The following is a 20,180-nucleotide window of genomic DNA, read 5'->3' as shown; positions in this document are numbered from 1 at the left end:
AGATGTATGTATGGCATTGACGGCCTCATCAGCCTCAATATCATCAGAATCATCAGAAACTTTATTGTCATTGTCATGAGAACAACGAAATTAAGAATGGTCCCCGATCATTGCATCATCCCTAGCAATATCAAAATATAAATAAAACAATAAAATTCAATAAATAAAATAGATAGAATACTTAAAATACTAATAAGATATAACAGTAAAACATTCACATACATTCCCACACACATGCTTCAGACCGTGCATAGATTAACACAAGAGTGGCGTGATGGACATTTTTTTTGTAGTATTCAGATGTGTTATTGCAGTTGGATAACAGCTGTGTTTGAGTCTATTAGTCCTTGCTCTGATTGCCCTGTACCGTCTGCCTGAGGGCAACAGTTCGAACAGGGAGTGGCCAGGATGTGAGGTGTCTTTTATGATGTTTTGGGCCTTTTTAAAACAGTGGGCGTTGTGTAGAACTTCCAGTGTGGGGAGAGGGCAGCCAGTGATCTTTTGGGCGGTGTTAATGATCCCTTGGAGTGCTTTCCTCTGAGCCCCTGTGCAGCTAGTGTACCAGATGCATATGCAGTAAGTTAGAACACTCTCAATGGTGGCTCTGTAGAAGGACACCAGCAGTCTTAATGTGCAGTGTGAGTTGACTGGAACATAGACCCTTCCCTCTATGGACCCCTATCCCGCTCTTTCACACACAGTAACACACGATCCGTCACTCTTTCTGCTACCGGAATGTAAAGACGAATGGAAAGGAGGTGCACAGCACAAGCTAGGTGTCCTGTGTACGCACGTGCATGCTTATTGCGAGTGCACACGCCATCTTAATGCATGCCCTCCCTCCATTAATAAATGACATCAGATTCTGTCTGCTAATGCTGCTAATTCTCTGTGTAAGAGAGAGAGGGCACTGCACCATGGCTCTGCAGTAAGCTCCCAGGGATGACAGTTGCATAAAAAGGCATGAAACAACCTGTCAGGCTTTCCTTTTTTCCCCTGCAGCCCGTTTTACAAAACAAATCAAGATAAAGACACTTAAAGTGGGAAAGGGAAAAAGAATACAAATGCAAATCTCAAACAGAAACCACGGCAGCACACCAAATATATGCTGTGCAGTTTAATATGCTGTAGGTGCATATTGCATGACGAGTAACAGCACATTTGCCTTGCACTTCTGTACTCTAACTGTACATGCAGTACTCTATGATTTAGAGTAAAAATAAATAAATAAAATGACTGGATTAGTGCTGCACAGCTCTGTTAAGATAGGTTTATTGTATCAGCAAGAATCTGAATTTGCAGCAAACACTTTTAGGGGAGTTTTAGGTAACTTTGTGTGAAGTACTGTGTATATACCCCCATTAAATGTACAAATCCTCTGGAGGATCGTCTTGGGTGCCAAGTCTGAAAAAAAGCAAATATTTGGCATTTGACAACTCAGATGCTTGGTATGTGCTGTGTATGTGGATGTATGTCTTTTTCCTGCTCCACTTTCAAAAGGCCTTAGGGGTTGGAGGGGTGAGGATGGGTGAGGGGGTTTGCGTAGTGTATTTGCTAAAGGATTTGTTTAGTTGTTTTTATGTTTTTGGCATGCTTTCAGCCTGTACACTCTTCTTACCGTAAGCAATGTGCCGTTTTTGTTTGAACACCTGTTCACATATTGTATGGTCGACAGTGATTTGCAAAGAGCCTCTTTCATCTTGTTCCATTCATTACTTAGCCAATTTGATTCTGTCTTTCTCAAGTAGGGAAATTCTTCGTGCACCACGTACTTACTTTTGCAGGTCTTCTGTAATTGCTCATGTCTGCAGTCGTACACAACACCAAGTGTTGTCATTTTTGTGATCTGTTTTAGTCTGAAGGGTAGTGTAGGATGTTTAATATCCCTGTTTTCCTATTTGTCTCTCTCTTCTAGGATCGAGCCATTGGGAACACCTCTTTGTCCACATTTGGTGTGGCTCAGGCAGTGCTGGAGATTGTCCTCATATTGTATCCTTTCAGTGACCTCCCCTTTGTCTGTGGCCTGAGTAACATGCTCCATGGCCAACAGCAACATTGCCAAGGCAGCTTTGTTTACCCAGGACATAGTTGAGCTGAACACCTTCCGGAAAACATGTTGCGTTGTTTCATCACCCTTTATGATACCTGAAAAGGTTGAGCCTTGACACATAAAAAGTTGACTCAAAGAAAAGCTGCTTTCTACTTGCAGCAAGGTGTTTTTGCTCCTTGATTGATTTGCTGAACAGCTACTTGATGGTGTCTTCTGTCGTTGGCTTCTACAGTCTGCGTGTCTTTGAGGGACTCACTCCCAGGAAGGATGACACAACCATGACAACGGTAAAGATGGGATAGAAAGGCAGGGAGTGGGGTGAAGTGGGGGCAAGGGTGCTGAAATTGCTCCTAAGGTGCTGATGTGTTTGCCCCCTCCTGTGTTTCATCTATTTCCCCTGTCTTTTTTTTCTGTCTTCATTGCTCTCGCCTTCCTGTCTTCTCTGTCCCTGCTGCTCACTGTTTTCCTCCGGGCCCCTCAATAGCCTTAGTTGATCTGTTCAATATTTGTTTGTAAGTTGCGTAAACACCAGCAAAGTGCAAGCTCTTTTCTTGTACATCAGAGGGAGAGTGAGTTTTTTTTTTTTTTTTTTCTTAGGGGGAGAAGGGGGCTGGGTGGCAACTATTCACTTGGTAATGAGTTTGGGAGTGGTGAGGCTTGTTAACTAGCATGATGCTTCAGTGAAAGGACTTGAAAGGACAATAGAAGGAACCTCATAATGAGCATCTTCAGAGGTACTAATTGTATAATATGTGGAACCAATTTATCATCAAGTGGCGTGTATGTGTGTGGGCACATCACGGCTAAAACTGCTGGTGCAATGGGTGCTTTTTCTGCTTCACACTCGCTATAAATTGCATGTAATTTGTTGAGGGCTAAACTCGGAGGTTTGATTATTTGGTCTTATTTGCAGATCATTGGTTGCTGTGTCTCCATCCTGGTGCTGAGCTCAGCCTTGCCAGTGATGTCCAGAACACTAGGTGAGTATGCTTTTTCATGTGAGTGTTTTTGTATTTTCTTTTGCCTGCGGTAAGGAGAGTGAGTGCAGCTTGCTTTTTCTTTTTTCATTCAGAGACAATTTTTTGTAGACACATTAAATGATTAAATAGCAGCAGTTTGACAACTTTCAAAAAGAAAGGACATTTTTTAGAGTTAGATGAAAACATTAATAGTGGGTGATCAAGTCCACCCACTAAATATGAAGCTGTAGCTTGTTAGTTTGATAGCTTGAAAATGTAAGTCCCTGATTATTGTCCATTGTGGACACTGACAGCTGGGTAGTTCTTCCTGTTGTACTTGAAGTCCACTACCTAGGGTGCATGTGTAGTTGATGCATTGTAATATAAATTTTCCCTTGACCAATGTTTGTGGTGACACATGGATATCTGCATGGACCCTTGCGCTCACTGTCTGATGAAATTTGCCACTCTGACCTGAGCGAACCAAAGCGGACTCCTGGATGTGGAAAGTATAATCGAGGGTTAAAGGGACAAAACGGCTAGCCTTGCTCTGTCTGAAAGAAGTGAGAATCCACCAACCAACACTACAGTTTATGTGATTCAAAGCTGGAATTTGGGAGGACATGCAAGGCTGGGAAAATCCAACTTGATTTATACCAGAGTTTTAAATATTGTGAACAGGCCAACCCTTTTGCAATGTGCAACCAGCAGCAATTGGTTTTCCAGATTTGAAGAGGGCAGAAAAGGTAGCACCAGGGACAGAGTAAACTGCACTGATAGAAATACAGATTGGAAGGGGGGGAAAAAGAAACTCTGCATTCAGAGAAAGGATAATGGTCTAAAAAAGAAAGCGGTCGACAGTAAGGCCCATTGGTGTAATCTCTATAAACCGCTATCATTTACAGATCAGTTTGTTTTCTGTTAGCTTCTTTTTTTTAAAATTTTTTTTAAATTATCCAGATCCATTCTGGTGGACAGAACAGCGTTTGGTCATGGTATCAGTTATCCTCTATTCCAGTTGGTGTTTCTGGTGTGTAAAGAACAAAGTTATTGGCAAGCTGATGGGTTCCCAGACTAACTTTGGTCTATGGCTTGTCCTCGCTATAAGCATGTCCACTCTCACTACCAAATGAACGATGCAAAAGTTCCAACTGCTGGTTTATCAAGGAAAACCTGAAAAAGATCAAAACCTCTCTTTCAGGGTTATCCTGGCTGAGACCAGCATACTGTATCTCCTTTTATAATCTGAACATGCAGAACAGACAAGAAATATTCCTGCCCAAAAACAGACTTTGTTAATGAAAGAAACAAGATACAGCATGCTCATTAGTGAGCTTTACAGAAGCTGGTATTTTTGCTGTGTTACGACTGAATGATTGAAATGTAGGTTACAGACTTATCAGAGCTGTCATTGTGTCCTTGGCACAAACAAGAAGAAAGATTAAATCTTCCTCTCCCACAACAATTTTCATTGTTACCACCAACACCAGGTCGCAGGAGTTGAATTCTCCTACAGTCTCTCATGGTGATGTTAGAAAAGAGTGCAGGCAGAATAAAAATGACAGGAGTAGCACCATCACAATGGCACTAATAAACATGCAGAGTGCAGAGCACAGCTGTTTAAATAGCACTACTTTTGTGTGTGTGTGTGTGTGTGTGTGTGTGTGTGTGTGTGTGTGTGTGAGCAACAGAGTGGGAAAATAGGATGGAGTGAGCATACAGTGACTCACTGGGAGCTTTACAAAATATCAACAGGTTCTGCTTTGTGACACTGAATGGATGAAAAGGAATAAATGCATGAGACAGAGTTGAAGAGAAAAGGCCGCTCAGCACAAGATAAAAAAAGACGTGCAAAGAGTTGAGTGTGACGAAGTGAGATGTTAAGAGACAAGAAAGGGTTTCGTGTGTTGACGTGAGGCGTTTTTATGTCGGTGGGTGGTAAATATGCACTGTGTAAGAGATAAGGGAATTGTGCTAGAGCACGCAGCATGTTTAATAGTGTAGTAACAAATGTTTAGTTACACCAAATGCACATCACAACCAGCTCCACCCTCCCCTCCCACCTCTGCAGGTTACACATGTTTGGGTGAACTTTAATGTCTCTCTCTGTGCACTTTAAGCTGCATCACCATCAAATCCAGCTTGATTAATGGTAATATCACCAGACGTTATGGCTTGGTTTTACTTTGCACCAATTCATATTTAAAACTTTGACAAATTCTGCATGACATGTTGGTCTCTGCTGAGTTGAGGCAGGGTCAGAGTGAAGATGGAAACACAGTGTAACGTCCTGACGGCTCTGAACAGCAGCATGATAATGTCTCCGTCTCCCTACCGACATTTCAGAGACTGAAATGGGGTTTTTTTTTGAAACCCTCAATTAGATTTTCTCACATTACTAACCCAAGTTTAAAACCTTTGGCATTAGAAATGAATTTAGCCCGACCACAGTGGCTAGCTGTATTGACTGGGGTCTCCATCATCGCTCTCCCCATCTTTTCTCAAGCAATTTTGTTAAAGGTCCTTGATGCTTGCCAAACCGCTTACTGCGGCTGTAAATACATCTCTCCAGACGCTGAATCGATTGCCCAATCTAATTGATGACAGAGGTTGTGAAGATGTTACAGGAGAAGTTGAATGTCCAGGGACTAGGGCTTCCTCAGTCTGATGCATGAGAATGTGATTTCTGCTTACAGATAGCAGGACAGGATACCGTTATGGTACTTGGACTTTAAATATTGATGCAGTAATTTCCTTCATCAATGTTGCATGCAAAATTAACATAGGAGAAGATGATTTAATAACATTAAACAGATCTGTGCACACAGGTTATTGAAAGCTTAATTATCTCCCCACAGTACTCTGTGGGATGGCGCAGCTAGAGTGCATGAACGCATGGATGGATAAGCAGGAAAACAAAAGGGTGTTGATGGCTTTCCAAGCTGCATGTGATCAGCTGTGACAGATGGTTTGAAATTGGTCTGGCAGTGTAGAGCTAAGAGGGAGCTCCTTTATCTTTGTCTGAAGGAGAGATGAAGTCCACCTGCAAGCCACCTTAGCTGCTATAATTAGCTCGCCATCCTTTTATGTTCCTCAGAGAATTGTGCTCACATTAACCAAGATGCAGCCAAGTGATAAAAATAAGCAGCAACTCTGCCATGCAGTGGGTCAGTGGATGTTTACCCAAGCCTGAGTGAAATTGCTTTGGTCCAAACCAAATCAGAATTCTTACACGCTGTACATTTGGATGACCTCCCTTCAAGGCCGTCTCCGGATCGCTTTTAGCGTGGTCGATTTTAAGATCACTCCCTGAAGTCGTGATGTGACCACTATACCTCTGCACTGGACACTGGATTCCCGTCAGTGTGGCAAACTGGTAAAACACAGCTGAAATATCAGTTCATTAACGTAAACTGTGTTAATGTGGCCGTCGATGGAGACAAATTGAAGACGAACGATGCACAAAGGTCATGATGACATATTCACAGCAGTGTGGCAGCAGTGCTAAAAGTGGTCTAGAGGTTCACGAGTTGACCTTACAGGGGAGATTGGACAAATATGAATTGTCCATAGTGTTTGAGATTTCAGTGGGCACACTCTGTCTTCGCAATAGGTTATTGAAGAGGGTGGAAATGCCTAATGTAGGTTAGTTTTTGTTTGATTGATTTATTTTTTCAGATTTGGGCGTAAATCTGCTTGGAAATGTGCAGATTTGTCAACAGAAATTAGAATTGCATGCGTGAAGACTAGTGGTGTGAATCTGTGGAGTTCTTGAAGTAGTTGTTTTTGTACCACCTTACAACACAGGGCTGGTCTCAGACCCAAAGTGCACCAACGCTATTACAAGTAGTTTTTTTTTATTACAAGTCAGAAATGTATTAATTCCTGTAATCCATATTAAATTGTTTTTGTATATAAGCCCCCTTTTCAGATTTTTATTTTCTTTTTTTCTTTCTTTTTTTACTTTTTGAAAAAGATGGGCCTGAGGAGAATGACATTTTCAAAGAGGCTCATAAGTTTGCTGCAGCCTTCTGCTTTTGTTAGGAAGAATTCTTATGAACAATACTTGTCTTGTCAGAAGGAGCCTTGGAAAGATGAACTTCATTTTTCTCAGGGTTTTGTTTATTTTGTGGAATTCAGCTGAGGAGAAAACATTTCGACTCTTGGTTATCACAGCTTTGTGTGAAGAGTTATTAAAGGTCACGGTTCTGAGTAAGAAATTGCACATTTTTGAATGAATGTCAACCTCATTTGTAACTCAGTTGTGTGTGCGTGTGTCTCTGTCCTTCACAGGCATCACCAGGTTTGATCTTTTGGGAGACTTTGGCAGATTTAATTGGCTGGGAAACTTTTACATCGTCCTTTCGTACAACCTGCTGTTTGCAGTTGTGACAACACTTTGTCTCGTGAGGAAATTCACCTCAGCGGTCCGGGAAGAGCTCCTGAAGGCGTTAGGTAAATTCATCAACAGGGTCTGTACATATCCTAAAAGTTTCTAACCAGCAGCTTTCAGTATATAGTACAGGACAGTGCGTAGTCTTTCACGTGCCTCAGTACAGCTATGTTGGTTCTACGTCTGTCTGATAGTATGTGACTGCTCAATTTAATCCTAATTTTGAGACGCTGACAAATCCAACCTAGTTGGTAGCTTTGGAGAGAAATGGTGTTTATTTCTCTCTGATAGAGCGACATGTCCAGCGTGTCGCTGAACTGACATGTGACAGAAGATGAGACTAGTCCCCAAGGCTTGTGGTGACGGGCCCTGCATGTTTGATACACAGGGTGGGATAGGGCTAGAAAATGCCAGACAGAAGAACCGAGGGAGGAAAAAGGACATCAATACTTCTGTCTAAGTGAAAGTCTGAGGCTTTTTAATGAGATTTTTCTGCCTTATCTCCCACTGCCCAGGTCTGGATAAATTGCAACTGTCAAACAGCCCCACAGACCCTGAATCTGGGAAGCTCTCGGCCAATGGGCATCAGAAAACTCTGTGAAAGGGACGATAGATCAACACACGCATACACACATGCACAGACACCTACACACGTAAATGCAGCCAAAGGGATATTTCGACAGTACTGCCTGACTGCTGAAAGGTGAAAAGGATTGGAAGGAACTTAATAAACCCAGGCAGTGTCTGACGGATGCTGCAAATGGAGGCTGAGAGCAATTTAGCTTCGTGACATTCCATCCTCTGTGTCTCGGATGGAAGCTGGGACAGGGCCAGGGCTGAGACTGAGGATTGAAATAGACTGGCATCACTGCAGTGACCTTGAAGTTGACCTCAACCACGACTGTGACTTCAAACCACCCATCTTTTGCTTCAGGGGCATTCTCTCCCTCCCTCTGCCCATTCTCTTACAACCTTTACACCACCGCACTACACAGAAGCAACCAGAGTCTTACATTTACCTCTGTGTTCACTAACATAAATTTCACCTACACAATTCAATTAGACAGTTTTTTTTTTTTTTTTTTTTTTTTTTTTTTTATTGTTAATGTGTCTGTGACAGTGAGGCAGGGTGCACTCACAGTTAAGGGTCTTTAATCGTAGAGGGTTTTTGCTGTTGTTGTTCTAATGTTAACTGATACAGGCGTAATGAGGTGTCAGTTTGTCAAAAAATGTGAAAAATAACCAAGAGCTTTGTGAAGCGTGAGGACGAGTCATTTATTCCCACTCATCACGGCTGGTCTGTAAAACTGCACAGCATCAATACGGCTCACATATTGTGAATTAGGCACTGTCATTCTTAATAAAATGGCCTCAAATTTTTAGCACTCGGGACTGTCATCAGTCATTTTATCTGGCTTTACTCCAAGTGCGCTTTAACTTTATTGATGATGTCATTAGTTTGTATGAAGTAGGATGAGAACTTTTTTTTGGGTGCTCCAGATTTGACTTGAGCGGCTCCACAAATGGGAAACTATGTGGGAGTTTTATTTCACTTCGCTTCCAATGAGCAGGTTTGAAAGTGAGGACGAGGTTGTATTCTTTTATGCACATCGGAGGAAAATGTCACCGCAATATTGCTTATTCCACACCCCAAAATCCTCAAAAATAAGTAAATAAAGAAGGAAAGAAACTTTTTTTTTTTATACAGGGCACAGAAATGGTCACGTTTCTTTGTAAATGTTGTATACACATGTACATATTTCATTGTTTCATACCTATTTTGGATGTAAACATTGGGCTCGCACCCAGGGTCTGAATCACTAAGCATTCTGTATTTTCTTGTACATATACCTATATATATATATATTTTTTTTTTATAAACAGCTTCATCTAATGCAAATCTGTAGGTCTTCACACAGAATGCATGAGTAAGAAAACATCCAGCTTTGTTGCTGTGAGAAAGACTAGGTGACTCAGGCCCCTTTTACATGTTGTATTGCTGCATAATCTTCTGAACTGTGATGTTCTTTGTCTCCAGAACCACCTTAAATGCCTTATACGAAAAAGCAGGCTTAATGTTAAGGTTCTGTGGAGTTTTTGTGCGTGTGTGCGTGGGCATTGTGAGCGTGTAGACAGTTCCACTGTGATCTCCTGTATGCCAGAGTTTCTAGTCTGAAGCCATTTCTTTTTGCCATGAATGTTTATGTCACATCAGCTCCATTGAGACTAGATTAGAGTGATCTCATGGTGTGTGTGTGTGTGTGTGTGTGTGTGCGTGTGTGTGTGCGCGCGCGCGCTTTGTATTTTCATGGTCGTTTAAGTGATAGAGTGATGAAAAGGAGGAGGAAAAAAAGCTGAATTTGTATATGCAATCGAAATGGGAAGGAGAATTTTTTTGCACCAAAAACTGACTGCAATTTGATGTTGTTACAAAGACTGGAATTAAGGAAAAAAACTCACTGACACCAACTTCTCCAATCAGACCTGAGAATGTTTTGTAAATGGTGATTATGTCGGCTTTTCATCCCAAATCCAAAGTACAGCCATGTGTCTGATTTGTGATCAAGGCCATATCAAGAGAGCAAGTTGTGTAGTGGCAGAAACTTGAGGTACATGTCCTGGTATGTTTCTTGTCATTTTATTTGTTTCCAGTAAAAGCACGCTGATGTCTGCATACTGTGAAAAATACCATTGTGGCACAAATTAATGTGGTAGGTCAAAGGGTGACACTGATGGATTAGAGATTAAAATTAATAATTCTTCATCTGGGTGAAAAGGTTAAACCCGTGCGTCCATCCACTCAGCTACACACTGCAGGAAAGTGTCACACCCCTAATAAAGCATCACAATCAAACTCTGCATACTGCATTTACAATAAATCTGTTTAATGGGGTTTTTGTAAGGGGGGGGGGGGGTCAAAAAACTTGAAAATTGCTCTGAAATGTCAGTGAGCAGGCTTTCATTTCTTTCCATCTGACACTCGATCCCTGCATGTAATTTTGGTACATGTTTTTTGTGAATGTATTTTTTTTTTTAAACAATTCTTCAGTCTGCTAAATGTAATGTTTTGTTCTTTTCGATGTTTGTGTGTTTGCAAATAAAAGAAAATGCTTCAACTTATTTTCATTTGTCACTGTGGCAATCAGGTCATCAGCGGTCGTTGGCTAATTGTGACTTCAATGTTTACCTATTACTTGTCCAGTAATCAGTTTCTTTCCTTCCCATAATAATGTGGATGTGTTGGATCAGAAGAATGACACCATTGTAATATTTGTGTTGTGGGTATGATGGCAGGATGTTATTAGCTTTGCTCAGGGTAAGACTGGGAAGCCATCCTAGCTCAGTCCTCAGATATAAAGAAAAATGGCACCTATAAAGCTCACCAACATAATATCTCACTTGTTTAATCCATAAATAAGCAATGAAAAGATAGCTTGTGGTTTAATGGGGAGCTATGCGCTATAATTATGTCTTGTCAAACAACAGCTGCTGGTTGCCTGTTAACTCTCACGGTGGCACAACTACACAAGGGCTAGCTGTTGTTTGGTAAATAACGTCTCTCGTGTTTCTTTTTAATGCACAAAGTAAACGTGAGCGATGCAGAGTTTTATGTACGCTTTAGTTGTGGTTTTAGTCTGCTTCACTTCTTCACCCTGCATGATTATGCCGAGATCACGGCCTGTCGGTTCCAGCTTCATATTTAATGTTTAACTGTGATAGATGATTAGGTTATCCCTACCTGAAACCCTCAGGATCAGCTGGTTTTATTTATTTATTGTACATAAACCGTAGCATTTTAATGAAGCTTTGCGACATTTTTCTTGCATACTATAATAGGGTGGGTCTAATATGGACACTTTTCAATTTGCCTTATGTATTCCGTCATTTTTTTTTATTTTTTATCCCTCATAACATCTTAATTATAGGTGAAAACCTCATGAGATTTCCGGGGCTCAAAATCATCTCTATGCTCTGTTAAAACTGCAGCCAAAGCAATTTTACACCCACTCAAAGTGTCACAATATGAAGTCAAAGTCAGTGTAATATGTACACTTGCTGGTCACTTCATTTGGTACAGGTGCTTAGTAATACAAATATCAGCCAATCAAACTGCAGAAATGTATTGCTTTAAGGCTTGTAGACTTAGTTAAGGTGGTCTTAGTTCAAACTAAGGATGAGAATGTGGAAAGAAGGTGATTTAAGTGACTGACTGGTTGTTGGTTGTTAATGGGCTGGCCTGAGTATTTTAGAAAACGCTGATTGCTTTGACTTTCCCCATACAACCATCTCTAGGGTTTACAGAGAACGGTCTTAAAAAGAAATCATCCTGTAAGCAGCAGGTCTTTGGATGAAAATGCTTTGATGTCAGAGGTCAGATGAGAATGGCCAGACTACTTCGAGCTGATAAGAAATAAGCACTCATTACAAATAAGGTATGCAAAAGAGCATCTCTGTATGCGCAACATTTTGAACCTCGAAGCAGATATTTACAGCAGCAGAAGACCATACTGGATGCCACTCCTGTCAGCTAAGAACTGAGGCTACAATTCACAAGGGTTCACCAAACTTAGGCCGTAATTAGGAGATAATAGAGTCAGGATCCCTGCTGTCTTGCATCAACAGTACAGGCTGCTAGTTGTGTAGTGGTTCAGGAGATATTTTCTTGCTACACTTTGAGCCCCTTGTTACCGACTGAGCTTTGATAAAATACCACAGCCTACCTGAGTATTGTTGCTGACCATGTCCATCCATTTGTGACCACAGTGTGGCCATCTACTGATGGGAGCTTCCAGCAGGATAACACACCATGTCACAAAGCTCAAAACATCTCAAACTGGTTTCTTGAACATGATAAAAAAAATTCACTGTAGTCCTTCAGAGTTACCAGATCTCAATCGAATAGCTTTGTGATGTGGTGGAAAGGGATATTGACATTTGAAGTCTTCTCGAGTGATCAGAAAACAGATAAAATATCCAGGCTACCACTCTGCTACCCTGTGTCACAGACATTAAATTGGTGCAGTTGTGCAACTATCAAAATTGTGATACTGGTTCAAAGTTGGTTGAAGGAAAACAAAAATTGGAACAAATTCAAGAAGTTTCCCAGAGAAAAACTGATTTGGTTGAGGTTTCTAACAAAACTGAAAATGTGTTTTTTAAACAGTTTGTGACCCACCTCTATGTAGAGGCTGTAACCCAGAGAATATTCATTGTACGAAAGCATAATTCTGCACAGCTTCAGCAAAAATGCTTATTTTATTTTAGTATTTTATACAGCTAATTCTGATTTTATATTAAGCGACCCACATGGAGTCATCCAGATTGCCTTCTCCACCCTATTAGATAGGTTTTTTTGTGGTACGCAGATCTGCACAGTGGACACAAAGGTCTACTATCTGCAGAGAAGGCCTCAAAGGCCTCAAGACAGAGCTGGTGGAAAAGGTGGGAACAGGACAGGAGCACGGTTGGTCTCCGCTGTTGATGGTTGGATCTCGCCGATACTGTCGGGAGGCTGAGGTTGCTTAGTGCAGTCAGGCAAATGGGGCAGTCCCACACACCTCTCTGGATAACCTGTAAGAGTTTGAAGTAAATCACATGAATTCTCTTGAACTTGCCTTAATATGTACCTGCACAATAAGAGGACACTGAGGTTCTGTTGGCAGAACCTGACAGGTTTGATCGGACACGAAGCAATAACGCGTTTATCAGCGATCCTTATACAAAACAAAGCATCACATGCATGGATTCACCAATGATTAACCAAAGGCAAGCTTCCTGTATTTAAGGGCCAGCATGCGCCCGCTGTTTAATGTTTCATAACGAGCTGCACGCCAGTTTATAGAGTTTGTACCCGTGAAAAAGGTGCAAGGCATGTGTTGAAAGCGCATTCAGCGTTTGATGCTTCATGTCAAGGCTGAGCCACTCCTGCCTTGTGCTCAACCTTTTCACACCAGATAAAGAAAAAAAACAGACATCTTCTTTGCACACACCCCACTCCCTCTATGGAAAAATGGCACTGACTGCAATGAAAGCCAACAATGGGGCCTTAAGGAACAGCAAATCTTAATGTCTTTTCAGTTCCTCCGCAGTAGGCCAGGTGATGAAAAGCCTGCCGTGCATCATCAGACTTGCTCGTGTTTTTTGATAAACACAGAGGATTATTAGCCTACTCACTCACATTCATTTGGTAAAAATGAATGATCACCTCTGAGAGATATGTACTTTCTGTATTGCAGCTGTGATGCTGTGGTCCCCTTGCAAGCATTGACTTGTCAAGGGAAAGGCAAGGCTGGAAGAAGAATCAGACCCGGATTAGATATTTTTATGGAGCCTTGTTTAATGATACAAGCGGCTTCTAGTGTATCTCGCCCCCTGACCTGGCTCTTTATTCGGTCCCAATCGTTCTCCTGAGGTTCGGAGACGCTCTTTCTCTCCAGCTGCTGGAACACTCGTCTGCTTGATGACAGCGAGCGGTCGATATCACTCAGAAAAGCCTCCGTGTCGGTGTGACAGTATCGGACAAAGCTGTCATTCAACTCCTGCAACTAATTAGAAAAACCATTTTAGCGGCACAAAGGATGCGAACGTTTTCATTCAGCCGCACAATAGAGTCGTGTTTTCGGCGAAGGCTAATTGTGTTTGTGTGTGTATGTGTGCGTGTATTGTAATGGCTGAGGCACGCTGACAGGGTGCAGTTGTTAAACAGCCAGATCGATACAGTCACATCTCCCACTAGCATGGAGAATTAATGGAAACCAGTAAAAAAAAAGGAAGAGGGTGCTGGGAAACATGGAAACACACATATCACTTACACTTTTTTCTGCTTCATACACCAGACGCACACGCAAACTGCTACACACCGTCTGGGCAGACACTCAGTCAAACCAATTGCATAGTAATTGTTCAATCTAAACGACTGAATACGAACTCCTCTTTTCTAAAGCAACTTCTGATTTCTTGATATTTGTTCCAAAGCCATATTTCTGGATCAGCTTAACCAGCATGACTTTATCTTTCTCAGCTAGATGGAATATATCACATGTCATGGTCGGTTTTCTGTCTATTCAGGTGAAATTGAGCTTTCCTTTTCGATACATAGACAACACAGACTGAGTCCAGTGTGATTTAACTACTTTAAATTTAACTACTTAAAAATTCAGTATCACTTCACAAGAATACTACTGTGAAGAAGCAGCATTTAAACCAAGTAAAACATAGCCTACCCGCATGCCCCACAAATTCTTCTATTTTGGATATTATTTGGTGTGTGGGCAACATTTTCCAAAGAGGGATGTGGACTTTAAATACAGCGTCTTCACTCCTCTCTCTGAAGCATTTAGTCAGCTATTCAATTGTCAGTTTGACCATTTTAAAGTCTTTTTTAAATTATTATTTTGATGTCTATCTACACAGAATTCATCTGTCTTCTCCCATTTACAGCAGCTGTTGCTAGGCAACAATTAAAACATACTCAATGAAAATATGAAGAGGCTGTACATTCATTTAAAGCCTTCTGATTTGAATATTTTAACTAGTTCAACAACTATCGTGTCTTCGTGCAGGCTACAAGCGATTTGATGTTCTGCAGAAATTTTTATCAGACCTTCCTCAAGCTCGGGGTGATGTGTTTAAAATCTCGTCTTGTTTGATCAATAGTCTTAAACCTCCAGCGATTCACTTAATCACATAAGACAGTCACACTATTGGTCTGTGCACCTCGCAAAAGTAAGAATAATTTGTAAGTGCGTTAACAGCAGAGGAGCGTTTGGCCCAGCACCTGCTTTCATACATGCACAAATACAAACCTTATCCCTTAGCCTGCCACAGTGACATCAGAATTGCTTTACAGCTAGGCTTTTATCACTAATTAAACAACTGTTAAGCATTCGGATGGAGGGTTTTATGTGGCTGGCGGACTTTTTTTCGACAGTCAATGCAAACAGCTCAGCCTCTGATGAACTTTGCCTTGCTCCACAGTCGATGCAGACAAGAGAGTGGGGAGGGGGGCACGCTACGTTATCTCACAGCAATCCACGTAGTTGTCGGAACTGTCTCGAGGTAATGTGTTGACTCAGGGTCGGACCTCCGAAACAGGACGAAAATTGAAAGCTGGACATCTGGATAAGCTGATAAGAGTTCTGAAACTGGCCTGTTGTTGTCAGTGTTTTTTTCTGAGGAACACCTTCGGGAACACCTGTAGCTTCATGATACAAAGATGCTTTATTGCCGTGTGTTATCATAAGGAAAAACCGAAAGAATAGGTTTCTCCCACTCATACAGGTCCCGGCTCAGCGCTAACACGCCTGTTTGCATTACAGTCAGCTAAGCAAATAAGTCTCCCTCTTGAAAATCAAGTCAATCAGACCTGTCAGCGCTGCGGTGCGCGGCTCTTGAAGATCATCCTCGGTGTGACAAAAGATATGAGACAATCTCATGACCACCCACAACCACTGAATCACACAACTTGAATGTAGAGTAGCTGATACAGCTGACTCCATCCTGAGAATGTGCACATGGATGTGGTCTAATGTGTTAGAACAGAGTTAATTGCCTCAGTAAAGGCTGTGTCTTTGTTTATGTGACAGCTGTAGGGACGCTTTATAGGCGAGAAGATGGAGACGGACAGGGGGATGGGTGGGACACTGTGACCCTTACGACACATTGTAAGTGTGGCCCTCACGCATTTGTCACTTGTGCTTAATCAGCCTCTTGGAAGGAAAGGAGCACTTTGCATGATTGCAACACTCCATAGAGACATAAAAACATACGTGCATTGGAGCTTTATCTATTACAAACAATGGCCGCTGGATGAATTTTCACGAGGGGTTACTCTGCAAACAGATGTTTGGTAAAGAAAAATGGTGACCCGTTTAGCCTTTGGTCATTCAAGGCCTTAGCTGGGGGAGGTTCACTAGGTGGCAATGTTCCCTTTTCCTGAGAGCCGTCATGAAAGCGACACAGCTTCAGAGTCAAACGACCCCATTCCCTGACAGATTACGAGATCAGTGGTCAGGGGTTTGTAAAAATGACCTCTTATCGAGTCCGCCTTAGCTTTCAACATATCACAAACTGCATCAAGCATCCAAAGACATTTTCACCTCCCTCTCCTCTTCCCCTTCTTCCATATTACCCAGTGACAGGACTGAACACACACATACACACACCAGACATAAAGAAAAAGCAACCCAAGCATACACACGAGACCTGGTGCAGTTGTGTTGACCCAGGAATGTCCAGACTGTTTGACTAAAACACAAAACTCTCTTCACATTCGTGGACAAACAGTGTATGATTCACAAAAGATCAAAGGAGCTCAAGAGGGTGAGAGCAGGTGAAGAAGTGTGCGTGTGTGTGTGTGCTAGCACTGGGGTCAGCGAGTCCCTGAAACCCACGTCTGAACCCTCAATATGTGATAGTCATCACGGCCATTATTTGACCAGCTACACAGTCAAAGAATGTCCGAGTTAAATGTGGAAAGAAATAAATAAAAAATGGAGGCTTGACGCCCTGCGATGTGATCTTATGTTTGTTTGCTGGGATCATTGTGATGTCATCCCTGCCGTGTTTATCTCACCCTTGATTCGAAAAACTGACGTCTCAGCCTTTTGTCTTTTGGGCAGATGGTTTTCTTGATAGTTCTGTACCATTTACGAGCCATGTAACCTCGCCAGTAAGCTTGTATCCTGAACACACACATCACATGACAAGACACCCATGTAACAACACATCCAAATTCCAGCGAGTGTTGCCGATATATATATGTTTCTCTAAAGATATATTACTAGCTTATCGCCCCTACCTGGTGGCACACCGATGTTGGAAAAGGCGAGCTGCATCGCTGATGACACGTGTTTCATATGGCTCCCTTCTGCACAGCGGGCAGCGCTTCCGCCCAGAAAACCTCTCAAAGGCCTGCAGACACGCTCGGTGGAAAACGTGAGAGCAGGATAGCAAAACCTGAAAAGAACAGTAAGGAAAACATGCAAAGAAAAAGAAAAAAAGATCAAAAATCTTGACCTAAAATGTTCAGCTCAGATTCCCCGGTTGGACTGAATATATGGTGCTGACTTGTCTCCAGCCTGAAGGATGCTGAATGCACATTGGTTTTAAGGAAAGCTTGATTGCATTATGAACACATATGGCTCACATGTGGCTGTGAGGTTTAAGCCATGCTAAATCTGTGTGTATTCAAGCACATATGTGATCACCTGTATCTGCCTTTCACTGTTATTTACCAAGAGGATAGAAGGAGTCAGCATGACCCCCAGTGGGCCAACTGGGACCTGGACTATAGCCTTCTTCTACCTGTAAGAGGGACTCCTTTATTGCCTGAAAGTAGAGCACTGAAGCTATGGGGCTGGGCACACAAACCAGTTTACTCAGGTCTCTAGAGGGCAAGGGGGGAGGCGTATTGATTTCCCATTGTTTTTGGCCTGACCAACACACTCCATCACCAGTGAAAGGGCCCCCTGCAGTGTACAATTTCCAGGAGCTCGACAAGCCATTAGACCAGAGAGAGAGAGATTTCACATCTCTCTCTCTCTACGCTCTAAAGCTTCAGGCTGCACTTTGCCATCAGACACACAATATAGAAGTGAAATAAAACATTTGGGAAGCAGAAGAGCTCTTGCTATTTTATTCCTGCAGTGTTGCAAACAATTCGCGGTAAGTATCAAAACATTATCAGCTGCAGAGAGGAGCAAATGCTTCAATCCACACGAACGATTCACAACAACTGCTGTCGTAAGCATTTTCAAGTGTCACATTAACGCTGGAATGCAACATAAGATTTGCAGCACAATTGCAATCGTTACAATATGAAGGCTTTCAAGAAAATGCCAGATCAACAAAGATTCCCTCTTGTCACTTTCCCTTGTTAGCAGGCTCTAATTAACTTTTTTTTCCCTCCCCCTGAGTCAAACTAATATTTACACGCGCATCTATGGCAACTGTTCTTTGTGAAGGCGTCTATTCTGGTCCCGCATTCTTGAGGAGATTGGCATCTTAAAAGGGGATCGGAAAGGTGTAAAAGACCGAATGACCCTCACAGTAACACACTGATTGCTACATCATCACGTCACAGTTGAGTTCCAAGGCAGTATGGGTAAATTTGTACAGTTGTCTACACAGATTAGAACATACAGGAACTGCAGGGGAGAAGGAGGGGGCGAGGGGGATGCTTTGTGTTTCCATGTGTGTGTGTGTGTGGTTGTGCGTGTGTTTGTCTGTGTGTGTGTGTAGGGAAACACAGGCTTCCCTGAGGCCAGACACAGAATACAGTAAAAAAAAAAAAAAGTAAGAAGAAAAGGGGGGAAAAAGAGCTCCCACACAGGGAATTAAGAGGAGCCACTGTGTTGGGGAGTACCTGAGGCTGGAGTTGAAACTCCTCCCTGCATATTGCACAGGGCTGAGCTGATTCCTCCTGCTGAACGGACCTTTCTTTGACCCGGGTCCACTCATCCTCTGTCAGTCTTTCTCTAGGGGAGGCCACCAAACCTAACTTTTGAGCTATAAAAAAATAAAATAAAAATTACTTGAAGTAATAGTTATAATTCATATCCTAGTCTTCCTAAAATCCCCAACTGTTTGTTCTACCTAAAGTTAACGGCGGTGGAGCAGGGTCAAGCACGTATTCTCTCTCTTCTTGCTCATGTCGCCTTTGCAGATCCCTTTCTTCCACTCCTTCTCTCACCTGGGGATGTTTGCCTCTACTGTGTCTCCGCAAAGGGTCAGAAAGTGAGAAATCTGGATGCAGCAGGCTTCGCATTATGTGGTCTTGGAAAGCAGCTGAGGTGATTACCAATTTGCTGCTTGCATTGGATTTTAAGTTCTGTAAAATATGTGAACTGCTGCAGTTACATTCAGTAAATGCATAGCTGGGCAAAAGCAGCGAATGCAGAATTATTTATCTCAGTGAGGATGAGCACAAAGCTATAAACAAAAATGAATACACTGTGAGCTATACTGTCTACAATAACAGCAAAATGCATGAGGAAATGATTATTAGGTAATCCAGAAATTACATAGACATCATATATATATATATATATATATATATATATTTATCTATTTATTTATTTATTTATTTATCCCGTATGGAGCTACAGAAAGCCACAGAAAGGAGAAATTTTGTCAACCACTGTGCCCAGTTTCAAGTCTTCAGCTAATGAAGTCTGTCAAAGTCTAAGGACCAAAGAAGTAGAAGAAAACTACATTTTCAGATTAGCAAACTACAATGTTTTGTTTAAATAATATCACAAATCTGGGTGAAAAGGAGCTGAAATTAAAACCCAAACCTTCCGCAATGCCATCCTATCAGCAGTGTTTCGGTGGTTACCGGGTTACCAGTCCCCGCCCTCCGCATCGCCAGAGCAACCAAAGACTCAGCCCCATCAGTGCCTCTGATTGGCTGTCGATAGTTTCTAAACTAAAACGGCACGGATTCAACTTTGTGTGGTTAATTAATAACTGCACAATACAGGAATATGTTCAATATCGCAAGTACCTCTAACGCTATTCGTGTTTTAGGATTTGTGATGAATATTTTATCACATAAATAGCAGTGGAATCTGAGCAGCTTACATTTACGGTATTACTGTAAGTACTGTATTATTTGCAGTCCAGACTTCTGTGATTTTTTTTCCTCCGGTGATTTAATCTAAGCTTATTGAATTTACATGTTCTCACTTGAGCCACTGAGAAAACTAATGAGCAAGTTATATAATCTACTGAGCAACCAGAAACCAGAATCGAATCCAACAATTCACTCCACCTTCGC

The 20,180-nt window shown here is 41.9% G+C and overlaps 2 protein-coding genes across 3 annotated transcripts in view; one reads left to right on the top strand and one right to left on the bottom strand.

Moving 5' to 3' along the window:
• The window catches only part of lmbr1 (limb development membrane protein 1), a 41,486-nt gene extending 31,716 nt beyond the window's left edge, over nucleotides 1-9,770 (top strand). Inside the window, exons 13-17 of the mRNA XM_085418888.1 lie at nucleotides 1,916-1,989; nucleotides 2,247-2,337; nucleotides 2,964-3,030; nucleotides 7,303-7,464; nucleotides 7,918-9,770. Coding sequence (XP_085275014.1) covers nucleotides 1,916-1,989; nucleotides 2,247-2,337; nucleotides 2,964-3,030; nucleotides 7,303-7,464; nucleotides 7,918-8,003 — 480 coding nt within the window. The 3' untranslated portion in view covers nucleotides 8,004-9,770. The remainder of the gene's footprint in view (nucleotides 1-1,915; nucleotides 1,990-2,246; nucleotides 2,338-2,963; nucleotides 3,031-7,302; nucleotides 7,465-7,917) is intronic.
• Nucleotides 9,771-12,456: 2,686 nt separating this feature from the next.
• On the bottom strand, nucleotides 12,457-19,415 carry rnf32 (ring finger protein 32). 2 transcript variants are annotated; one of them, XM_085417797.1, is made up of 6 exons: nucleotides 18,998-19,415; nucleotides 18,768-18,910; nucleotides 17,202-17,359; nucleotides 16,977-17,085; nucleotides 13,780-13,947; nucleotides 12,457-12,973 (listed from the first exon to the last, which is right to left on the bottom strand). In XM_085417797.1, the coding sequence occupies exons 1-6, from the start codon at nucleotides 19,167-19,169 to the stop codon at nucleotides 12,716-12,718; spliced, it is 1,008 nt and encodes a 335-aa protein (XP_085273923.1). In that variant the 5' UTR covers nucleotides 19,170-19,415; the 3' UTR covers nucleotides 12,457-12,715. The 2 variants fall into 2 exon arrangements, with proteins under 2 accessions (XP_085273923.1, XP_085273924.1); XM_085417798.1 differs by lacking the exon at nucleotides 13,780-13,947.
• Between the last annotated feature and the right edge of the window lie 765 nt (nucleotides 19,416-20,180).

Source organism: Rhamphochromis longiceps, linkage group LG9 (genome assembly GCF_057381845.1).
Source record: "Rhamphochromis longiceps isolate RC_006_pf linkage group LG9, R_longiceps_female_GT1.1, whole genome shotgun sequence".
NCBI lineage: Eukaryota > Metazoa > Chordata > Actinopteri > Cichliformes > Cichlidae > Rhamphochromis > Rhamphochromis longiceps.
The sequence above is the reverse complement of the archived record's forward strand: the minus strand, read 5'-3'. Positions and strand labels throughout refer to the sequence as shown.